Source organism: Lepisosteus oculatus, chromosome 15 (genome assembly GCF_040954835.1).
Source record: "Lepisosteus oculatus isolate fLepOcu1 chromosome 15, fLepOcu1.hap2, whole genome shotgun sequence".
Lineage (NCBI taxonomy): Eukaryota > Metazoa > Chordata > Actinopteri > Semionotiformes > Lepisosteidae > Lepisosteus > Lepisosteus oculatus.
In genome coordinates, this window is record NC_090710.1 from 22,068,780 (window position 1) to 22,090,853 (window position 22,074).

General features: G+C 39.2%; 1 protein-coding gene across 2 annotated transcripts; it reads left to right on the forward strand.

Moving 5' to 3' along the window:
* Positions 1 to 677: 677 nt before the first annotated feature.
* Positions 678 to 21,523, forward strand: tubgcp5 (tubulin gamma complex component 5). 2 transcript variants are annotated; one of them, XM_006639137.3, is made up of 23 exons: positions 678 to 1,315; positions 1,531 to 1,584; positions 1,693 to 1,801; positions 2,186 to 2,282; positions 3,460 to 3,539; positions 4,570 to 4,705; positions 5,527 to 5,644; positions 7,067 to 7,156; positions 7,512 to 7,605; positions 7,879 to 8,125; positions 8,848 to 9,050; positions 9,804 to 9,919; positions 12,020 to 12,294; positions 12,900 to 13,098; positions 14,102 to 14,290; positions 14,749 to 14,931; positions 16,867 to 16,951; positions 17,053 to 17,173; positions 17,349 to 17,500; positions 18,211 to 18,336; positions 19,699 to 19,787; positions 20,288 to 20,388; positions 20,982 to 21,523. In XM_006639137.3, the coding sequence occupies exons 1-23, from the start codon at positions 1,182 to 1,184 to the stop codon at positions 21,026 to 21,028; spliced, it is 3,045 nt and encodes a 1,014-aa protein (XP_006639200.2). In that variant the 5' UTR covers positions 678 to 1,181; the 3' UTR covers positions 21,029 to 21,523. The 2 variants fall into 2 exon arrangements, with proteins under 2 accessions (XP_006639200.2, XP_015219964.2); XM_015364478.2 differs by having other exon boundaries at positions 5,530 to 5,644.
* Positions 21,524 to 22,074: the final 551 nt, after the last annotated feature.

The following is a 22,074-nucleotide window of genomic DNA, read 5'->3' on the forward strand; positions in this document are numbered from 1 at the left end:
TGCAGAGAGATACATGCAATGAAAAGAACCATAAACTGTACATGTGAGATGGGGAGCAACCTGCAGAAGCTGTGAAAAAGCCTTAGGTGTCTCTGCTAACACATGCTTTATGTTTTCTAGACAAGGAAATGATAAAAAAAAACAAAGAGACGTTTAGATTACTTAGTTAAAAGTGTAAGATTTAAATTGAGGGATGTTATATTAAAATTGGAAAATGCACTGAATGTAAGATCATAATTTAGAAGACTGTATAAAGTTTTGGTAACTCTGTTACAAAAGAGATATTTATGTTTTGGAACCAGCTCTGAAAAGAGCCACCAGATTCCTTTTTCAGGCTTAAAGAAATGGCCGTGGCTGACAGGCTAAAGGATCTGCGTCTTGTCATTCCAGAGAAGACTAGAATTCTATTTTCTGGAAGTCTTAAAAATGATCATGAAGCAGAATACAAATACAAAATGAAGAAAAAAAAACACTTTAAAATTTGGAAATAACAGAAAAGGGCGTAAAATACACAATATGGCTAAAGAATATACATAACATGTCCTTATTTGGTAAGAATCAAAATTACACTTAAGATTTTGCTTTATGTTTCTCAGGTCTCTGCTTGTAAAGAAGTCGACGTCTACACGTGCTGTTTCTAGTCTTCGCTTTTCCAGGGAAAGTAACTGCTCGGCCAACAGAAACACAGAGGAGGGAGGTTCGGTTGGTAGGAGCCGCTGTACACAGCAGTGATGGCGGAGTCAAAACAATTCTGTATTCAACAGAGAAGTAGCCTTTGTATGATACATAATTAAAAATAAACAGTTAAATAAGAACAAATCGTTTATAGCCGATATCGGGATATTTAACTGTTGCATGCTTTTAAGCGAAGGATGCTGTACATCTAAGCTACGCAAAGCAAAAACAAGCGATTTCTGATAGTGTGATTGAACACAGTTCGTACTCGTATTTATTGTAAGCAATAATTTCGAGTTGGATGTATCGTCTCATGTAGTTTATGGTTTTAAGCTGTATTGGTTGTGCTCAACTCAAAGCCTATCCCTTCTGCATACTTTGACCACACATACGAGAGAGTCCGGATGATCGTGCCTAACGTTTACAGTAGAGTAGTATATATAGTCTGTATAGTATAGTCTATAACTATAGAAACTGGCACCGGAGGTCCCTTACTTAGCATCACAATGGCTCACTGGACGAAATTTGAAAAAGATTTGGAAATCGATACGAAGAGGCTAATAAAGCTCATCAGTGGGATACAGGATGAAGAAGACCAGAATTTCCAGATGGCATTAAAGTTTGCCTGGACCAATTTCAGGTGAGGGTTTCATGAGTGATCCCAAGGCTCGGGCCTGAATTCACATGGCAGAGGAATGTATTTGCTGCAGTCTTCATTCTCAAAGGCTGGCTTTGTCACTGACAGTACGTTTGTGAGAGGGACTAAAAGATCCGTCTTCACATTGAGTTGTAGTTCTTTTGCCATATATGAACCAAGACACTGACAAAAGCATTGTTATGTGTTTAAATTTGCAGGTTCCATCGATACTTAGATGTCAACAGTCACAAGGTGCAGCGTACAATCAGTGGGTAAGTTCAGTCGATCAAGCAGATTAAATATTCTTCTTTCTGAGGAGATTCTGAAGATCAAGACAAAGCGCCTACAAGAATGTGACACTTTTTTCCTTTTTGTTTCAGAATCCATGAAAAGCTAATAATTCACTCAGATCTGAGCAAAGCTACAAGCTGGAAACGACTGACTGAAGAATTTCTGAATGCACATCTTCCAAACACAGAAGGAACAAAAGTGATAGATTGTTATACATCTTGTGAACTAAACAGCTTGTTTCTAAGATTTAAGATTTAAGATGTGATAAGATTTATTGTCCATTGAGGGAATTTGTTTGTGGACATCAACAACAACAAAATTGAGCATCACTCTATTGCACATTTATAACACATAATAACATATAACATATATAACATTACAAAACATGTTGCACACAAGTGGATTGTAACGATAAAACAATGTTTATCCTTGCCATTTGCATTGACAGCTTTAATGGAAAGTGGAACAAAGGAATGTTTGTATCTGTTTGACTTACATTTGAGAACCCTAAAACGTTGTTGAAATGCGCTAAACTAAAAACAAGAAAATTAAAAAAGCATTTTTTCTCTTTTTTTTTTGCAGACAGAAACCCATCACAGTATCCTAGCTCTCCTACTCTATCTTTCTGATTCTCCTTCCAACACAGATTACACTGAGAGGCCACGGCTGAAGGATGCTGGTAAGTTAATGGACATTAACATAGCCACAATGAGTAACTGGTGTTCACACAACACAAACTTTGTGTTTTGTGGCCTTTTTATTATCTCTGTATTTTCCGTAATAATATATCTTAATACCCAGTATACTACTGGAATAAAGATGAAGCATCAGCACACAATTAACTCTATAAAACATGATAGGTGTTATTCATCTGGCAGAATGTTGCAATAATTGAGTCGTCAGTTTAATTCTGTGCCAAATGTTAATCTAACACCTGTGAATATGGTGCTTTCTATGATAGTCTTAGTTGCTGTATCTTAGATTTGGCATTTTGACTATCCTAATACACACCTTTGAGAGACAAATTCCCATGAGCCATTACAATGAAGAAGTGTGCACAAATAATACAGTACATTTATCATCTGCATGTCACTAATTGATTTCCCCAAAGCATGCTGTCTCATTCTGACTCAGCATATTACCTAGACTTTTTGGAGTTGTTTGTTTGTCTGGGGGAACTATGAGCACTAACAATAACAGAGGCTCTTCTGAGATGCACAGCAAAGTAAACAACGGTAACATTTACATAATAAGAACACCTCCTGTAAGATTCATTGTTCTGACAATGAAGGTTTTGTTTTAAACAGCAGTACCAAAAGCGCAACTAATTCCAAAAATCTTTGAATAATTTGGAGCTCCTGATTCCAATATTCAGGATTTAAATGTTTGTTTGAAATGCATGCCAGTTTTGAATTTTTAAAAACTTTGGATGGAGATAGTACCCATCTCCAGGCAGCAGTGTGGAGTAGTGATTATGGTTATGGACTCCTTACTGCAATGTTTTGGGTTGAAAGGTCAGCTGCTTTTGTGCGCTTGAGCATGGAATTTCAGATCACTTCAGTGAAATCCCCAGCCGTACAAATGTAAGTTACTTTGGACATAGCGTGTGTTAAAAAATACGTTAATCTCTGGGATACATTTCATGAACTCTCCTGTGGCTTCATATTACCATTTACAGAGTGAGCATTCTCCTGAAGAAATAAAATCTTCTGAATCTTTAATCTGCACTCCCAGTTGTTTGAAATAAACCTTAAGATCTGTCAAATGTCAGAGCTGCTATTTCATTTTCACATTTTCTGTTTCATATTGCTTTCTGATTTTTGATAAAACATTCGAATTTATTTTATTTTTTCAAGAAAAAGAAGACAATTTTGACTGGGGTAAATATTTGATGGAAGGAGAAGATATTGACATGGGCCCTTTTCCAGACACTCCTGTAAGTGAAAGGATACTAGTTTTCTTAAATCCTTACTGCCTTATTCAATAGCTGGCTTGCACTATTCATTACTGAAAATACTTTCTTGCAGAACTTATAGGAATGTTTCTCAAACCGATCAAGCTTCAGCTAATGTCAAAAGTATTTATGCTGTTAAAAGGTACAAAGAAAATACTTTCAATAATTTCCAATTATTTTTCATGAAAGGCAAGAATTAAAGTTAGGTTTCATTTTAATGCAGGAATTTCTGCAAAAAAAAAAGATTTTATTCTATAGTCCTGCCACCTCTTTCCCTAGACTTCAATCCCATTGAGATTCGGTGGGTTGACTTGTAGGCTGGTATCAAAAAGAAGAAGTCAAAACTGCCTGCAAAATTCAAAGCTAAATCTCTTGAAGACGCACAAGACTATTTTAAAGATAGAAAAACACTGCAGGCTATAAAGAAATATTTATGAACTATGAATGTATTACAGTATGTAATATTTTATTTTTGTATGATGAAGCTGAGTTTCTTTGTCTTCCAATATTACTCATGTTCTATTCCTTAACAGACTGGGACTTTAGTCTATATAAATAATTGACAAAAACACACTTCTGCTTTACTAATTTTTATTCAGTCAAATGTTACAGAGTGGGTTGTTCCCCATGCATTGAAAGTACATGGTTAATAAAAAGTGTTTACAATTCATTTAAACTTTTTTCTAACATTCAGTTTTCTAAGTATTAAGTTTTTTAACAGTCCAAGGTACATTTCCTTTGCGAGAAGTATCTCTTTCTAGGAGCTCCTTTTTTCAAAATCCAAATAAACCCAGGACTAAATGTCAAAGTGGATCTAAAAAAATGCTTATCCCCAAAAAGAGATTTAACCCAAAGAGATAACAGCTCAAACGATCACCTTCTCGGTTTCTGGTGTCAGAAACAATGCTGCGGTCATGGCACACACTTCAACTTCACCAGTGTTATTTCTTAAAAATGTGTTAAGAAGGTAAAGGATGGAGCCTGAAATAGACACTGAGCTGTTTTCTTACAGGTGTGGTCCGAGGAGGAGAGTGAGGATGAAGACAGCCAGCAGCCCCTCAGCAGAGAGGATTCTGGGATCCAGGTGGACAAAACACCCTTGGATGATCAGGATCACTCCAAGAAGACTGTCCAGGTTTCCTGGAAAGGTTAGTTATTAGTCATTCTCACGCAAAATAGGTCAAATATCACATAATTATTTGTCTGTGCTATTTGATAGTATTACTTGCTTTCACATGGATGAGAATGTCATTAGAGGTAGTCTTGTCAAGGTCTATAGATGGAAGGAATAATAGTGATTTGCTGGCACCTGATGTATACATTAATGTAGCATCTGGACATTTTCCAGTACTGTTTTCTTTTTCTGTTTTGCGGTTTCTATGTGCTCTTCAAATCCCATGTTTGTCTTTTGAAACGTTTGCTTTGAAATGTTTTTATTCCTTTCAAAATATTTGATTAAAACCACTGTCACTATGCCTTTTATGGTCCTGATTGATTTTTGTTTAATGTACTACTATGTCGCTGTGCTTACTGTGGAAAGCATTTGCTTAGTCTGCATGAATATTGTGGCCGATGTCAGTATGAAGTGTCCATTTGTATCCTGCACAGAATGCCAGTTGATTCAGGCTGAGCGGAGGTGCCGAGTTAGAGTCTATCTGAAGCTTGGCTGTTTATTTTGGCTGAGGCTCTTCAGGGAGAAATGAAGTGAGACCACGTTTAGAGAGATCTCAATATTGCACTTCAAAATCCACCAGACGGTGATTGCTGATCTAAGCTGCAGCTTAGAAATGATTCAGATGACTAACCTCCAATGAATGAAAAATAGAGTGGATGCAGAGAAGATGGTGATGAACACTAATTCTTCTTGTCATTCTTTTGGGAGGCGGTGAGAAAAGACTAGGCTCTTAGAGTATAATAAACTAATGTGATGATGCAAACATTTGTTTAATGCTTGTTCTGTTGATCGCAGTAGGTGAGCAGGATGCTCGAGTGTGGCTGGAACAGCATGTAGTGACACAGTATTGGGTCGCCCAGGCTCCACACTTCACTCACAGCCTGCACTTGCACTCCAATCTCCTCAACGTCTGGTAAGAGAATGTCAAAGTCTCCTCAGAGCTCAGCATAGTTTGCCGTTTGGGGCAAGCCCTTCAGAAATATTCAACTGGAAATTACATTTAAAACTAAGAACTGGAGGCAAAGGGCTGTAGGAGCAAGCTATGTTGTTGAAAATGTTTCAAGAGAGGAGCAGGAAACTGTCTGGCATAGATTCAGCTTTTATTGAGCTATGTATCCAAAACAATGCATCGCTGGGGCAGCCCCACGAAATAGACAAACTCCTAAAGCTTTCTTACTCTTTTTAGCACAAAAGCACAGCCTCATGTGGTACTTGACATACTGGTGTGTTGTAGGCTGAAGTGGTTTTCGTCCAGCTCTAATACTCATTTTGATATTGTTAAAATAATATCTCGTTGTTAGGAGTACAGTAAATCAGTTACTGTTGCTTTTGCAAAGTCACTTCTTATTGTACCTTAACAGACCTCGAGGCAGTTTGGTGACACTGGAGCTGCATAGCTTAGATAACATATTCTGGGAATTACTCCATAAACAGCACAGTTAAACACTGACACTCTAATCTTAAATTTATATTAAAATATTTGTCCCATTTCAAAGGTCATGCCCTGGCTTCCTTTAAGAAACAGCCGGATGAGGTCAAATCAGTTAGCTTCTAACTACTAATTGGGGTATATGGGCCGAAGGGCCTCCTCTTGTTTGTAACCACTGCTATGTTCTTAAATATCCTTGTTTTTTGTAGGCACTGTTCTTTATATACAGTAGCACCTTTTACAACACATCTCAAGGTGCTTTGCAGTAAAGTAAAACTCTGCTGTAGTTATTGTACAGTTAGTGCTTATTCGCACCCTGTGTAGAGTGAGAATGAGAATAACATCAGCAGAGCCTGTGCTTGGAAAAAGCGTATTTCATGGTGGATCTGAGATGATGCATGATGCCGGAGTGCCATTAAACTAAATGGAATTTGATTTCAGTGAATTTGTGAATTAAGTAGCAGCAGGGGAGGTGAGCGATCTGATGATCAGACAGGCAAGTCCTGACAGGAATTCGAACCACAAGCAATGTGGAAATGCCTTGCCTTCACCGTGTCCACCCCTGAGGGGCGTCCACTTTGCGGTCCTTCCTCACAAAGAAGAATTAGCTCTAGGCGGAAAAAGGAAGTTCATTCCAAAGGAACTGGCCATATCTCCTATGTGTATGTGAGGAGTGAGCCCCCTACTCCTGCTGGGATTTGATCCCAGACGCTTGTGGACTCCACGCATGCGCATCGCCTCTCCCCCTACAGCGGATAATTCTGCCCTGTAGAGTCAAAAAGTTGTCTTCGCTGTGTAGTATGGTTCATCTGACCTTTAACCCTGACCCTTGATCTTAACTATGTCTAATTATGCTTATATACATTGAGAAAATAACTGTCTATTCTGGATTTTTTTTCTGCCCAGGGACCAGCACTTGTACAACACGGATCCATTGTACCTTCCTGAAGAGAAAGTATTTGTCACTGAAACTCAAGTGATACGAGAAACTCTGTGGTAAGATGGAAAGATTAGCTGTGACATTGTGCACTCCATTGTATAAGGAGCTAATCAAAATGAATGTTTCATATATACCCTATATGAGACTGCATTTAGAAAGCTAGTTGTTAAACTGGTAAGACTAGAGTATAATCTCTAATGTACTTCTTCACTTTTGACATTATCTTTCTTTTTAGAAATGTTATATTCTTTGATGCAGAATACCTCATAGTCAGACAAAACAAGGTAATGTTCTTTCAGGGTGAATAAATCATTAAAAATATCCATGGCCTGCTCTACAGGAGTGTCATCCGGCACAGTTTCTGAAGTTCGTCAATTGGAAATAATTGAAGTAGTTTTCCTTTTGTTCCAGGCTTCTCTCTGGAGTGAAAAAGCTCTTCATATTTCAGCAGCATGAAGGCAAAGTAACTGTGAGGAATGATGTTGTAGTCACTCATTTGACAAATGTAAGTTTTGTGATTTTGGTTCAGTTTTAATTTGATTAGAGGAGGTTTGAGACACCCCGGTGAATGTATTTGTAACACAGCGCATTCAAACTAAAATTTGCATCCCAAATCATTCATTCTGTAGTGCAATATTATCTGGGTCATGTAAATATGGTAGCTGTATGAGCTGCATTCTTACTGTTTTGTTTAAAATGAGCTCAAAACCTAGCAGGGAGTTTGATTGATGAGACTGCCTTAATGTTTTCCACTATGAACTCTTTTCCTAATTCACAGAACTGCTTGCGATCTGTCTTGGAGCACATAGCAGCCTACGGACAGGCGGTGTTTCGCCTGCAGAAGTTTATTGATGAAGTGACAGGCTACAACACAGAGCCTGCTCCTCCTGGGACAAGCACTTTGTCCAAAAAAGCTTCTGAACCTCCATTCAGGACCTATCAGGCCTTTGTTTGGTCTCTCTACAAATTCTTCATCAGCTTCAAAGAGGAGCTCACCGCTATTGAGAGATGCATCCTTGTGAAAGGTGAATAATTTGTCTGTGAGCAGTGCTTTGATTTCATTTTTTTCCCAGGGCCTGTGAAATGATTTCTAGCTCTCTGAAAAAACCTGACCTTTTTTGAATTTACACTTAAATTGTAATGTATCTAATAATTGTAATTTTCTTTACACCTTTCTGGCATAATAGCGAAGCAGAGATCTTTGTCAGTTTGGGTTTGACTCTTGTCTCTTTCCTTTTTTATACCATTTGCTTAACTGTTCTTTTTTTGTTATTGTTCTTTTATGATTTGTTCTGCATGGAAGAAAAATCTAATAGTTACCAAAATTAATTCTTCACTTTTGACATTGACATGCAGAATACCTCATAGTCAGACAAAAGGTTCTATAAAAAGCATCCCCATTTCTAAAACCTAGTACGTAGAATAAGATCAGAATAACAGCAAGAGATATGTAAATCTCCATCTGAGGGTGTCAGATAAAAAAAACTAGCTTTGTTCTCACACTTAGATGTGATGTTTGTTATGCCTAATATAGTCGAAATGCAAACTTTATGAAATATACAACTTGACAGTTATGCAGAACCAGCAGTAATCTGCTTTGGAGAAGTATGGCTAATTCTGTGCTTTCTAACTCTGTAATATTCTTTCATCATCGAATACACGATGTCTTGATGAAAGATTTCTGGGTGACGCCGCCTGCGCTGCCTTCGTGCCCAGTTGTATCCGTCGTGTTGTTCCTCACTCCTAGACGAAAGCGTCACGCTGTCTGCCGTGCTGGAGCAGCTCACCCCACGCCTGGCCCAGCTCAAAGTCCTGCACAAAGTCTTCTGCACGGGGGTTGCCGAGGTGCCCCCTGGCACTCCGAACGTGGTGCGAGCTTCCCACCTGCTCAACACACTCTACAAGTCCATCATCGAGTACGACAGCATCGGCGAGGCTTCGGAGCAGGCCGTGAGTGTCGTCTCCCGAAGAGCATTTCGTAAGATAAAGCTCTTGTCCAGCGGTCTGACTCGGGTCGATATCTATTCTTGGAGAGGAAAGGCTGGCGAGGGGTTGTCTGAGAGGTGTCTGAGTTCCTTGGAAGACGGGGCTTTTCTCCTTTTCTTACGAACCAGAGAAAAGACATTTGAGCCTCAGCCATGATGCTGGACAAGGTTCTGAGACAAACGCTGAACATCCACACAGGCATCTAATATACCTGTATCTATTAAGGGGAGCACCTGTCGGCTATGATACTGCTACTGCTACTGCTACTGCTACTGCTACTACTAATATTATTGCATGCCAGTGCCCATACAGCTGTCTGAGAGGCGAAGTCTGAGCTAGAGTGGCGATAAGTTGATTTTCGGCTCAGAAAAATGTCCACTGTGCTACAAAAGCCATAATGGTAATTCAAAGTCTAAATTTGAGTTACCATGATAAATGTATCAATTTTTGTATAGGAACAAGTAATAGGTTTATTCCATGCTGGAAGGAGAAGAAAGAAAACAAAACATTTCGGCCGTGGAGCCTTCTTCAGGTGTGTCAGGTGTGTCATGAAGGTTCCACGGCCGAAATGTTGTGTTTTCTTTCTTGTTTTTTTCAGCATGGACTAACCCTATTACTTGTTCCTTTGCAGCCTATGCATGCTGCCGCAGCTACCCACATCGATTTTTGTATGCAGTGCTGTCTCATTTCTTATTCTTAAATGTCTTTCTGCCTTAGGTCGCCCTCCTTTTTTCTCTGTGGGTGGAAACGGTGAGACCGTACTTGGAGATTGTAGACGAGTGGATCGTCCACGGCCACCTCTTTGACCCAGCCAAGGAATTCATCATCCAGAGGTACAGTAGGCAGCCTGTTGGCCGAGACTGGCAGGTGTATTGTTTTGCATTTGCCTTTTTTTCAGGTTGCTTGTTCATGCTTTCTGGAGGCATGCATGATTATAAAACACTTTAGTGTCCAGAACCTTCATACAGATAGACAAAGATAACCAGACGTCACCATACAATCGAAAGGTAAATTATAGCGTTAAATGTTTGTGTTAGTTGTATATGTTAAACTGAAGTTTACAAGTTTGTGTATGCATCAATATTTTGGGGAGGAGAGAGCAAAGACAATGGGGCAACACAATGGGTGTTTACAGGCACTAACTACTACTGGATGTTCAGAAGGAGATCATGAATTCATGTTAGAGAGGCAGAGGGGTAAAAGAGAAGGCTATTGCACATATCTCCATTATTTTTGTCCCCCAAATTAGGTATTGCTGAGTTTTTAGCCTTCCTCTGTTTTTTTCTTAAAAGTGCTTAAAAAATTTGAAAACAAATAGAGGAACATAATGTTCAACATAAATAGTCAACCGGCATAAGAATGTCATTAAGCTCCTAACGTAACTTAACGAATGGCAAAATATGATATGTGGAGAGGATCAGTTGAAATGATCTTATATATATACTTCCATAGTATTTTACAAAGGAGGCACTTAGGTGATTGGTTTTGTTTCACAGTCAATACCACATTTCCGGCAGAAGTAAGATATTATATCAGGCAAGTACAGTATCGCATGTATTCTTTATCTCTTTGGGGATTAGTACATAGCAGTATGTACAGGGACTATTTCTGTACATACTGTAAAAAATAGGACATGACGAAAAACAAACAAACCCTCTCAGCGAGTACCAAGTGTGTGAAGAATTAAGACTGATTTTATTTAGCAAAGTGAATCCACCTACAAAAAATGGTTGATTTTGATTTTGGTGGTGGATTTTGGTTTTTAATCCTTGAGTGTAAGAGTTTCAATTCTAAGTTAATAATAATAATTGCTTACACTTATATAGCGCTTTTGTGGACACTCCACTCAAAGTGCTTTAAAGGTAATGAGGACTCCCCTCTACCACCACCAAAGTGCAGCATCCACCTGGATGATGCGACTGCAGCTATAGTGCTCCAGTACTCTCACCCCACACATCAGTGGGGAGGAGAGCAGAGTGATGAAGCCAGTTCATAGATGGGGATTATTAGGAGGCCATGATTGGTAAGGAAAGTTGGCCAGGACGCCGGGGTAACACCCCCACTCTTTTCGAGAAATGCCCTGGGATTTTTAATGACCTCGGTTTTACGTCACATCCGAAGAACGGCGTCTTTTTTGCAGTATAGTGTCCCCGTCACTATACTGGGGCATTAGGACCCAAATGGACCGCAGGGTGAGCGCCACCTACTGGCCCCACTAACACCTCTTCCAGCAGCAACCTTAGTTTTTCCCAGGAGGTCTCCCATCCAGGTTCTGACCAGGCTCACACCTGCTGAGCTTCAGTGGGGCTGCCAGTTGTGAGTTGCAGGGTGATAGGGCTGCTGGCATAATAAAATAAATGGTCTGTCTTGGTCAGAGGAAGTGTGTGATATAAACCCCATCAACACTTTATTAAATATAAGATTTCAATCTGTTTTCAATATTGGTTGACTATATTTCCTGCATATAAGTTAAATCGGCAAATAAAAAAACCCTTGGGTCTACAGGGTGGCAAGATGTTGCAGCTCAGCGAAGGTTTAAAATAAGTTTTAATTAGCTATGAAGAAGGTAATTTCTAGAGACCAAACACACAGAAGTGCATTTTCCTGTACCCATGCATTTGCAAGCAGCATTTTTTCTTCAAACCATGTCTCTCAAGTTACCATAAATGTCATATTTAGGAGATAGACTCTGCATATGGAGTAGAACCTATATAGAGATTTCCATCCAGTGGTTATCCATTATCCGAAATGTCACATGCTCTCCATGTAAATATTCCACACAATGAGTATCCGTCTCCCCCTTTTAGCACGCACAAAGCAAATGTAGACTGAGCCCTTTCAAACACACAGATCCAACCCCACAGGCTGGAGTTGAAGGATTAGACTCCGTGTTTGGACAGGGCTTCACCATGTCTTGGCGTCATCTCGCCCAGGAACAAAGACGTCCCCGTCGACCACAGGGATTTCTGGTACGCCACCTACACCTTGTACAGCGTGTCGGAGACGGTGGAGAACGAGGAGAAGCTGAGTGACGCGGCCAGCGGGAGCTCGGCCAGTGACCCGGCCGCGTCCTCCGCCAGCAAGCAGCACACCATGGTTTCCTTTCTCAAGCCCGTGCTCAAGCAGATCATCATGGCGGGCAAGTCCATGCAGCTCCTCAGGAACCTGCACTGCGAGGAGGACGGCCGGCGGGAGAGCTCGTCGCGAGGTGAGACGCGCCGCTTCGTCGGTGTCGGTGATTGTTTCGACACTGAAGGGACACATTCTCGGTATGTGAGAATTTGTTCAGAACTGGTGTCCTCGGCTTTAAAATAGCTCAACCACAACGCCAAAAATGTCCTTCAATGCTTGACAAAAAAAAAAAGCTGGATAAAACTTAAGAAGTGCTGTGTCGGAGAAGTATTCATGCCATTTTTGCCTTTCAGTGGGCTGCAAACGTTTCAGACTGTATTTACTGCAATCCTTTAAGCCTATTTGACTGTTAGGGCTGTAACTTGACTGTTTTCTATACCTTAAAGGACAATAAGAGTTTAACTCCCTACACCTATGGAATGAGATACCAGTACATTGCAGAATAACCCATGGTGGTCTGAAACCATTTTTCCGTTTATATATTTGGATTGATAAGTGCCAGCATTGGAGTATTAAACTCATGACCCCCCAGGCTTGTTCTCCATGCTGTCCCCTAATTGTGTATGTGACTGTTCCCAGCAGTGAAACGCTGCAGGAGGTGAATGCTGTTGTTGTTCCATTGGCTGCTAAGAAACTTCAGATCTGGTCTGGTAGACTAAAGAGGTGCTTCTCCTTCTCCAGATGCAGAGAGGAAAAGTATATACACCCTCTTTCTGGAGTCGGTGCAGTCGCGCCTATGCTGTGGAGAAGAGTCGCCCACAGACACGGTGACTGAACAGCTGGCCACCAAGAGGAGCCTCATCAAGATGCAGTCTATAGTAGCTAGACACCTGGAGCTCGAAGACATACATGACCCTCTGCTAGCTATTAACTTTGCCAGGTGAGCTTAAATAATGTGAAGGGAAATGTGAGAATCGGATTAAAGTTTAGATGAAACATGAAACACTGAAATCGTGTTATGTGAAATTATGAACAAAGTTAAGGGCCAAATGTCATTTTGTATTAGATTTTTATAAAATAATATTGGTTCTCTTTCACAACATTATTTTTAACTGTACTGAAAGCTAGAAAACAATTTAGAGTTTGGTTTGTCCTGGGAATGTAAAGGTAATCATTGCTATTAAATATTTAATTATTGAGATGATTGGATTTTAAAAGGTTAAGTTAAACAGTTTTGAGTTATGATTGTTTACCTTCATATTTTATAAGGGCTTGACTCTGGATATTCATAGACTTAATACAAAAATTACACAACAGAATTTAGAGGGAAGATCGTTCCTCCGTGTTCCTCAAACTATTATTTTTATTACTCTTAACAATAATGGAAGTCTAAGTGTAAGACTACATGTAAACCCAAACCCAAGGCTGATCTTAACCGTGCAAAACTTTTTATTAAAGTTTCAACTGACGTAGTTAAAATATTATTCGTAACACCATTTCTTCCTGTGACAAAAACCTTAATTCAATTTAATTATTAAATGTTAGAATAAATCAAAATACAATATCAAACCTACTGAATTATTCAGTGTTTGGCTGGTTCATTTGTTGTTGTTCTTATGTCATATTTGGTATTTTGTTCGTCCTGTTTAGAGCTTTTAACATTCTTGGTTTAATTTATTGTTTAAGATTATCCTGGACTGGTGTTATCCTGACTAAGGTATTCCAAATTACAGTGCCTAGCAAACTGAAGATTGTTGCTTTAGGTGGTGTTGTTGTGTTTATTTTTTGGAGAATGACTTTTAAGTGAATAAACTGTGGGCTTTGTCCACTGAATCTAAACCTTCTCCAGCTTTTCAGACTAAGGGAACAGCCGCGAATCTCAGCCGGATGGTGTAAAACTCTGAGGTGATCTGACTGGGTCTCCACTCTCCTTCCTGGTCTAGGTTATACCTGGAACAGAATGACTTCCACGAGAAGTTTGCAGGTGGCGACGTCGTTATGGACCGTTCTTCAGAGTCTGTGACCTGTCAGACCTTCGAGCTGACTCTGAGGTCCTGCCTCTACCCTCACATTGAGAAGAGGTACATTGAGTGCTGTGGCAACCTGATGAAAACGCTGAAGAAAGATTACAGGTGGGTGGGATTTGGAATTCGCACCTTTTTTTGTGTAAGATGTTAAAAGATATGGCTTACAGGCTCGTTAGAGACCAAAACCATTTTACTTTCAGAAAACATTGTTTATAATTCCATGTTTTTTAGTGTTTTAAAGTCTTCTTTTATCTGGGCAGTGGAAAATGTTTCATTTTCAGGACAGGTATAGGACTGCTTTCTTGCTCTGTAATGATATCCATGCCTTGGTGAGGTAAATCACTCAGATGTGTGACTTTTTACCAGTCTTTAGCAGTGCTTAAGTCAGTGTAATGCTCACACTGAAGGCACTCAAAGTAGCTGCAATTGTAATCCCACACTGGTATCCAGTGTTCACACCTACAATTCACTATATAGCTTCGTCTGTGCAAGTTGCGAGCAGGAGTAAATGTGCTGTCTGATATTATCAAGTCCTTACACACTGTCATTCCCCTGGTACACAGACTGGTCGAATACCTGCAGGCCATGAGGAACTACTTCCTGCTGGAGGCTGGTGATACCATGTATGATTTCTACACGGCCATCTTTGATAAGGTGCTGGAGAAGGAGAGCTGGCAGCAACTGTCCTTCCTCAACGTACAGCTGCAGGAGGCGGTGGGACAGCGCTACCCAGAGGACAGCACTAGGTACTGTGTTAGGAACCTCACATTGACATGCAAAGAAAAAGTTGCTGTATGTTAGCTTTAAAAAGGGAAGCAAAGTAAGGAACAGAAAAGTGTGGCTTCTATCTTCTTTGGAGGACAGTTTTGTATTATTGTACCCTATAATAAAATAATCATTTTTAAGGTTTGAAGTAGCTGAGATATGTCCTAATTTCCTTGGTTGTTACTTTCCTTAGTATGCTTTAACTAATACCTTCTGTTCTACTGAATTTGTACAGCGCTTGTGCCCTCTGCAGTTTCATGATCTGTGGCTTTACAGGTTTATTAAAAAGAGCTCTGACCTCTAGTGGTCATCTAGAGAACACCATTTCTTGGTATTCCTGTATTCCGGTTTTGGATACCTTTTTCTTAAACTTTCTTAAAATCGTTTAGTTCTAAATTCTCAATTGTGGTTCTAAATTTTTACTTGTTCCTTCCTTTGTTAGAAACATTGTTTTTATGATTAAATCTTAACTTTTAGGTTGTGTATTGCTTTGACATTTTTAGAATAACAGTGGTTTGCTATTGAGAGCAGGTATACCACCCCTAGCTTAAAAAGTGTTTCATTGTGAACCCCTGAATATATTTTATTCATTTTATTTTCTAGTTGGGTAGATATGCTGTATTCAAAACACAGATTTTCGATTTTCCTTAAGAAGTACATGATGTTAAGAATATACCGTGCCTTGCAAAAAATATTCAGATCTTTCCTATATTTTCTTATTTAGTTAAATTAGAAAATGATGCATTCACATTTAAAAAAAAAAGATCTGAATCCTGGGACTGAAGACCACTAACGGTAAGTTAAGTTACAGTAAATTTTTAAAATTAAAAGGAAAAAGTGAAATATTTTGTTCGCATAAGTATTCACACCCATGACCCTGATACTTGGTGGAAGCTCCTTTGGATGCAAGTACATCCATCTGCATGTCTTTTGGGGTAATTCTCTACCAACTTTGCACACTGGCTTGGTACAACTCATGCCCATTCTTCTGGACAGATTTGCTGAAGCTTTCTTAAGTTGCTTGGGGATTGTTAATGGGCAGGTCTTGACAAGTTCCTGTTGATAAGAACCAGTCCATTAACATAATGCTGCCACCATCATGCTTGACAGTAGATATGTTGTTGACAGGTGTTGTAGACTAAAAGTTTCCAATTTGTCCTGTCCGATCACAAAATCGTTAGCCACACGTTTGAAGTATCACTTGAAAGCTTTGTTGCAAACTCCAGGAAGGATCTGAGATGGTTTGCTGCTTTGCTATAGAGGTTATCTTTGTGGAAGTTGACTTTTTTCCCATCTCCGTCACTCTATAATTCTTGCAAAGTTGCCATTGGCATCGTTAATCAGTTTCCTGTTTTCCCGGCTTCTCAGTGCTTGAGAGGTACAGTACACTTTCTGTTTCTAATTGAGTAGACAGTGCTCACAGGGGTATGTACTATAGAGACACTGATATCTGTTTGTAGCCTTCTCCTTATCTGTGCTTTCAAGGACTTTGTTCCGAGTCGGCTTTTCAGTCTTTGTGGTAAAGTCTTTGCTTGGAACCTCACAGATGGGTGTTTTTTTCCAGATGTGCCAGCTGTGTAAAAGTCAGAATACTTTTGCAAGGCACTGTATTTAAAGATCTTTGGTCCTCTAGGAAACTGTTGGGTTCATCACAAAATGTAATTGCATAGGATATAATTTATTTGAAACAACAAATGTAATTTTTTACTTAAGAGATAACAATTTATATAATATAGGGGATAAGCAATTTTATAAATGTAGTTTTGTGTTTTGTACACAAGAAACCACGTAATACAAATGTAAGATTAATTTTCCCTTAGAACAGTTAAATGCTTCAAAATCCTGATATTTATAAAGATGACATAAATTTATAGTTTACTTAGTTTAGTTTACTCTTCATTTCCTTTCTTTTGCAGGTTGTCCATATTATTAGAAACAATTGATCCGGCCAGGAAGAAACAGCCAGTAAATAATTTGGATGGTCTCACTTTGAGCTATAAGGTAATATTTTTTTCTGTCATGATTAAGAAGCCTGTTATTATCTTGGTCAAAGTTTCAGCAGAAATTTGTGAAAACCTGTGTCTTCTCCTCTTTCTTCCTAGGTCCCTTGGCCTGTGGACATTGTGATCAGTTTGGAATGTCAGAAAATCTACAACCAAGTATTCCTTCTCCTGTTACAGATAAAGTGGGCAAAGTATAGCCTGGATACACTGCGATTCAATGGTGTGTATAAACTTAGACCCTTCCATTAAATATAAATGAGCTGATGGAATGTATAGTCATAAAGTAAAAATACTGTATAAAAATTATGTATGTTTTTGAATTGTATGAAGGCCTTCTAATTCTGAAATAGAGCAACTTTTAGTGTTCAAGTATTCTTTGTTACATTTCTCAACAGAATTGACAGCAGCTACCAAACGACCTGAAGGAAATGTATTTGATGATGGTGCTGCCAACCAACCAGTAAAGCAGCAGATTCACAGGATGTTTCTTCTCCGAGTCAAACTTATGCATTTTGTCAACAGCTTGCACAACTACATAATGACCAGGGTGAGTCCTTGTATAGAATAACACACAGGTTTAATAGTTGGATTTAAAATGATTAAACTGCAAGGAAGGCCATTTGAGTGTAAGGGCCTCAACAAAAGGATTACTGCACGCTATACGATACAGTAACCATTATACTTGCCCATTTTGAAATTGATGGTTTTTGAGTTTTTGGCTTCATGACACTCACTGCCGTATCACCCTGGGAAGAAAATAGGAAGAAACTAGACCATCTGAAATGCTCACCGCCCATTAGAACCATTCATCATTCACCACACTGCAAGCACAGGAGCCAACACACAGTACCTTACAGGAGAACCAGCAGTGATTGGAGAAGCAGAACATTTCCCACTGGGTTTGCTTGGGCCTGCCAAATAACAAGAGCTACAGTTTCATGGAATGCAGAGACCATGTTGACCATGTTAATGTTAACTGTGGCACAAAGACTCTTGGCCTTCATTACAGATGATTTTTGTGCTCTGATTTTCAGTAGTCTTTTGTCTAGCCTTTGGGTGTAAAGACACGCTTTAACAGCTCAGTGGTGGAATGTATGGAACACCTTAACCCCACAAAAGGGGACGTTTTTGTCAAGTAACAAACAGGAGAACAACTGATACTTAAGTTTGAGCCAGCATCTTATTGTTCCTGTTTAGGTGCAGGAGTATTAAAATACTTTCTGTATGTTTTAAACAGCAGTATATTCTTTCTGTCAGATTTTGCACAGCACAGGCTTAGAGTTTCAGCACCAAGTGGAAGAGGCTAAAGACTTGGACCAGCTGATTAAAATCCATTACAGATACCTCTCCACCATTCACGACCGCTGTCTTCTCCGAGAGAAGGTAGGTCTTGCACTCTGTTAACTCACAACTACTAAGGGACACTGAATTTCCTTGAAGTCTACTGTGCTTTTTATGAAAGAGGAGGTGTAATTCAGATGCATGTTCTCCACTTGTCCATATTGCTCTTGAACTGTACTTTTCCATATATACTGTAGGTAAACCTATGGTTGTACTGGAGTCTGTCCCGAGAAAAGCAACCTGATACACCCCTGGACTCAAAACAACATCTTTACACAGACAGGCTGAAGGAACTGAACCTTTTCAGTGTTCAAAATCCTCAAAGACCCTGACAACCTCAACCCAGCAGGTTTCTCAAGAATGAACACTGAACCACAAACTAGAGGGGACAAGTAGAAACTATATGGAAGTGTTTTTAAAAACAAGAACAGGAGGCATGTCTTTATCCAATGGGTTGTAGCATTGTAGGATAAGCTACCTATCCCAAGTAGTTTAATGAGAACTTCAATGCTATTATTATATTTGGGGTTAATAAAGAATCGGCATTGATGAGTGCATTTCAAACCAAAATGAAAGAAAAATGTATACAATAATGAGTAAAACCTCCAATTTACTTCACAAAATAGCTGAATTTTCCAGGTATGCGCATCACCATGTTCTGCGATTCAGGACAAGGCAACAAAACTTCCGGTGAACTGAAGTGACCCCTATTACTTTGTACACGAGCAGGCTTGTGAATAAATCACTTTTAGTCCAATAGAAATATTGCTCTTGACTTTGAGACGGTTTTGCTGACAAATACTACTTACTTGTTAACTCTGCATGCAGATCAGGTTGGAACATTTCTGCAGTGAAATGTCCCCGTCACAACTTGTACTCATTCACTCGTACATCGCATTACATCAGTCATTATGGTGACTAGTGAGCAAGAAGGGCCACATCACGTCACAATACTTGTGAACTCTCGCTATTACCCCTGGTGAGACCAGAGATTTGTGATAAAATGGCGACTTCCAGTACTTTCACAAAGTTCACAATTTTGTGCTTATTTTGTGCTTATGTGTAAAATTGTTCTATAACATTTAATAATTTAAATACCGGTCTTAGAAATTGGGACTGCAATTTCCCTTTAAGCCTTTTTCATACATCCTGACTTCTTTCAAGAAATGGCTGGATGAGATCCTTACATGAGTTAACTACTGACTACCGAGTGGTATCTTCTCATCTGCAACCCGTCTTATGTTGCTTTGTGTCTTATTGTATTGTGACATGTAAAACACAGAAATGGTGGACTATAGAATCCATAGTTAAATGATTGTTGGAGCAAAAGACAAACGTAGCAATGACTACAATTTTCAGAAAAAAAGTAAAATAAACTTTTTTGCTTGGCAATGCGTTTTGCAGGTTAGTTTTGTGAAGGAGGCAATAATGAAGGTGCTGAATCTCGCCCTGATGTTCTCAGATCGGTGGCAGGCAGGCTTTGGTGCCTGGAAGTAAGTATTAAAACCCTTAATGAAACGCAAGCATGTATTGGTTTGATTTCTCAGTAAATAATACCATGTTAACTGGACATTTGTCTGTGTTTTCTATAATTAAAAACACCAGGATATTCTACTGTAGGCAAGGTGGTGGTTGTCCAAGATCAAACAGTGAAAGAAGCAAATAGTTGTCAAACTTGCCGGAAATAAATGATTGAGTTTGAGTTACTGAGCTAAAATACAGATATTTATGAGGTATTTTTAGACAGGAAGTATTTTGCTCTAAGAAAGGTTTTCCAAATTATATTTAATTTAGCTTAGAAATGCATTGGAACATCAGAACCATAAGAAACTGTTTCACATTTGTTTTAAATGAGTGTGTATACAGTATATGTGTGTTTTTTCTAACGAAGCCTTTTCAGAGAAACTACAAATGTGCAGTGAAATCTTTAGTTGTTAATATAACATTGATACTTTTTTTTTCAAATTAATCTTGGAACTCTTTGCATTTCTAGGATTGAGTCTATTGATAAGATGGAGTCAGATTTCAAGAACTGTCACATGTTCTTGGTAACTATACTCAACAAAGCTGTCTGCAGGGGCTCCTTTCCACACTGTGAGTCATACAGAAAGCGAATTAAATGTTTTATTGGCAATTCAGTTTCTGCTGTTTGTAAAGAGTGAATGAGCCAAAGTTAATCAGATGTTTCACTGGTCATATTCTGCTTTGTGATTAACTGGCAAAAGTTATCAATTAAAAGTTTAAAATTGTTTTTATCTGCAATGTATGATGTCTCTGAATTAGTTTTTGTCAACTGTATTATGTGATCACTGATAATGACAGGTACAGCATCTTCTAGTCTTAAACAGAAGCAGTGTATCAGTGATTAAAACAGTTTGTACCAAAATAATTAAAAGTAATGGAAAAGGGTTTCAGCTGTAGCATTAGTTAGTTCCACTATGTGCAAGCACTAAGGGTTGTTAGAGTATCTGCTCTATCCAGCCCTGTTGCTGAAGCCCCTTCTTCCAAGACAAAAAAAGGCTGCATGAGATCTTTGGATTGATTTGCTAATAACTATCAAACAGATAGATCTCAAGGCCACCTCTTGTTTGCAACTTATTCTTTTTATTGGTAAAAGAGCTAAGAAAAGCACAGCATTGTATGATTTTTGTGTTCTCTAATTTGGTTCTTCTCACTCCTCTTTTCAGTGGAGTCCTTGGCTCTGTCTCTGATGGCTGGCTTTGAGCAGTGTTGAGGATGAGCTACAGAAAGCTGTGAAGCTCCTTGCATCGCTTTGAGCCATTACAGATCCTCAAGAATCATGGAATGTCTGCAAGGCATTCTTTCACAATGCTTATTTTTTCTTTCGTGGCCATCTGGATTTCAAACATCAAAGTGCAAGGGAAGCCCTTTCCGACAACAGGCCTCTGACTTTATTTCTGCTTAGCAAATGCAACAAGGACAGACGTTTGCTACTGTTTCTTGTGCTCTTGGGAGAAAAAAGTGCTCAGTTGCTACTGGAGTATCTTAAATACCCTTCACCTCGGGTGCTCATATTGAGACACTGAAGGCAATAAGAAAACAGGGTACTGAAAATGTAAATATAGTTTTTTGCTGTCTTTGAGATGTGCTGTTTTTGCTCATAATTCACTATTTACAAAAGTGATTGTATAGCAGAGTGAATTAGACTTTTGTTTGCACAATAAATTCTGCTCTCTTAATAAAACCTGCACTGTTTTGAAGAGTCAAATTCTTGCACCTGTTTTTGTTTTTATGACAAGAAAGAACTTTGAGTTAATCTTCCCCTCATTTATTTTTTTCTTGTTATCTGTAAAATCCAAATTGGGGGAGAGAATATGAAGGGTATCCTGTGTTTTGTTGACCATATTAGGCAGCAGCTATGTCACCCTGCAGCTCACAGATGGTCAGGACCTGGATAACGGACATCCTGGGAAAAACTAAGGTTGCTGCTGGAACAGGTATTAGAGGGGCCCGTAGGGGGCGCTCACCCTGTGGTCTGTATGGGTCCTAATGCCCCAGTATAGTGATGGGGACTCTATATTGTAAAAAGGCACCGTCCTTCGGCTGAGACGTAAAACCGAGGATCTTGACTCTCTGCTGTCATTAAAAATCCCTGGGCGTTTCTTGAAAAGAGTAGGGGTGTGTTACCCTGGGGTCCTGGCCAAATTTCCCCCTGGTCTTTACCAGTCGTGGCCTCCTAATAATCACCATCACCTTGTTCTCCTCCCCAATGTTAGCTGGTGAGTGCTCACCATATTGGTGCACTATGGTTGCTGTTGC

What these genes read in the sequence shown, in the direction of transcription:
- tubgcp5 (XM_006639137.3), top strand. Translation starts at nt 1,182, where the DNA reads ATGGCTCACTGGACGAAATTTGAAAAAGATTTGGAAATCGATACGAAG. An exon ending in ACGCTGAAGAAAGATTACAG is followed by an intron (nt 14,291 to 14,748) that starts GTGGGTGGGATT and finishes CCTGGTACACAG; the next exon opens with ACTGGTCGAATACCTGCAGG. An exon ending in ACAACTACATAATGACCAGG is followed by an intron (nt 17,501 to 18,210) that starts GTGAGTCCTTGT and finishes TCTTTCTGTCAG; the next exon opens with ATTTTGCACAGCACAGGCTT.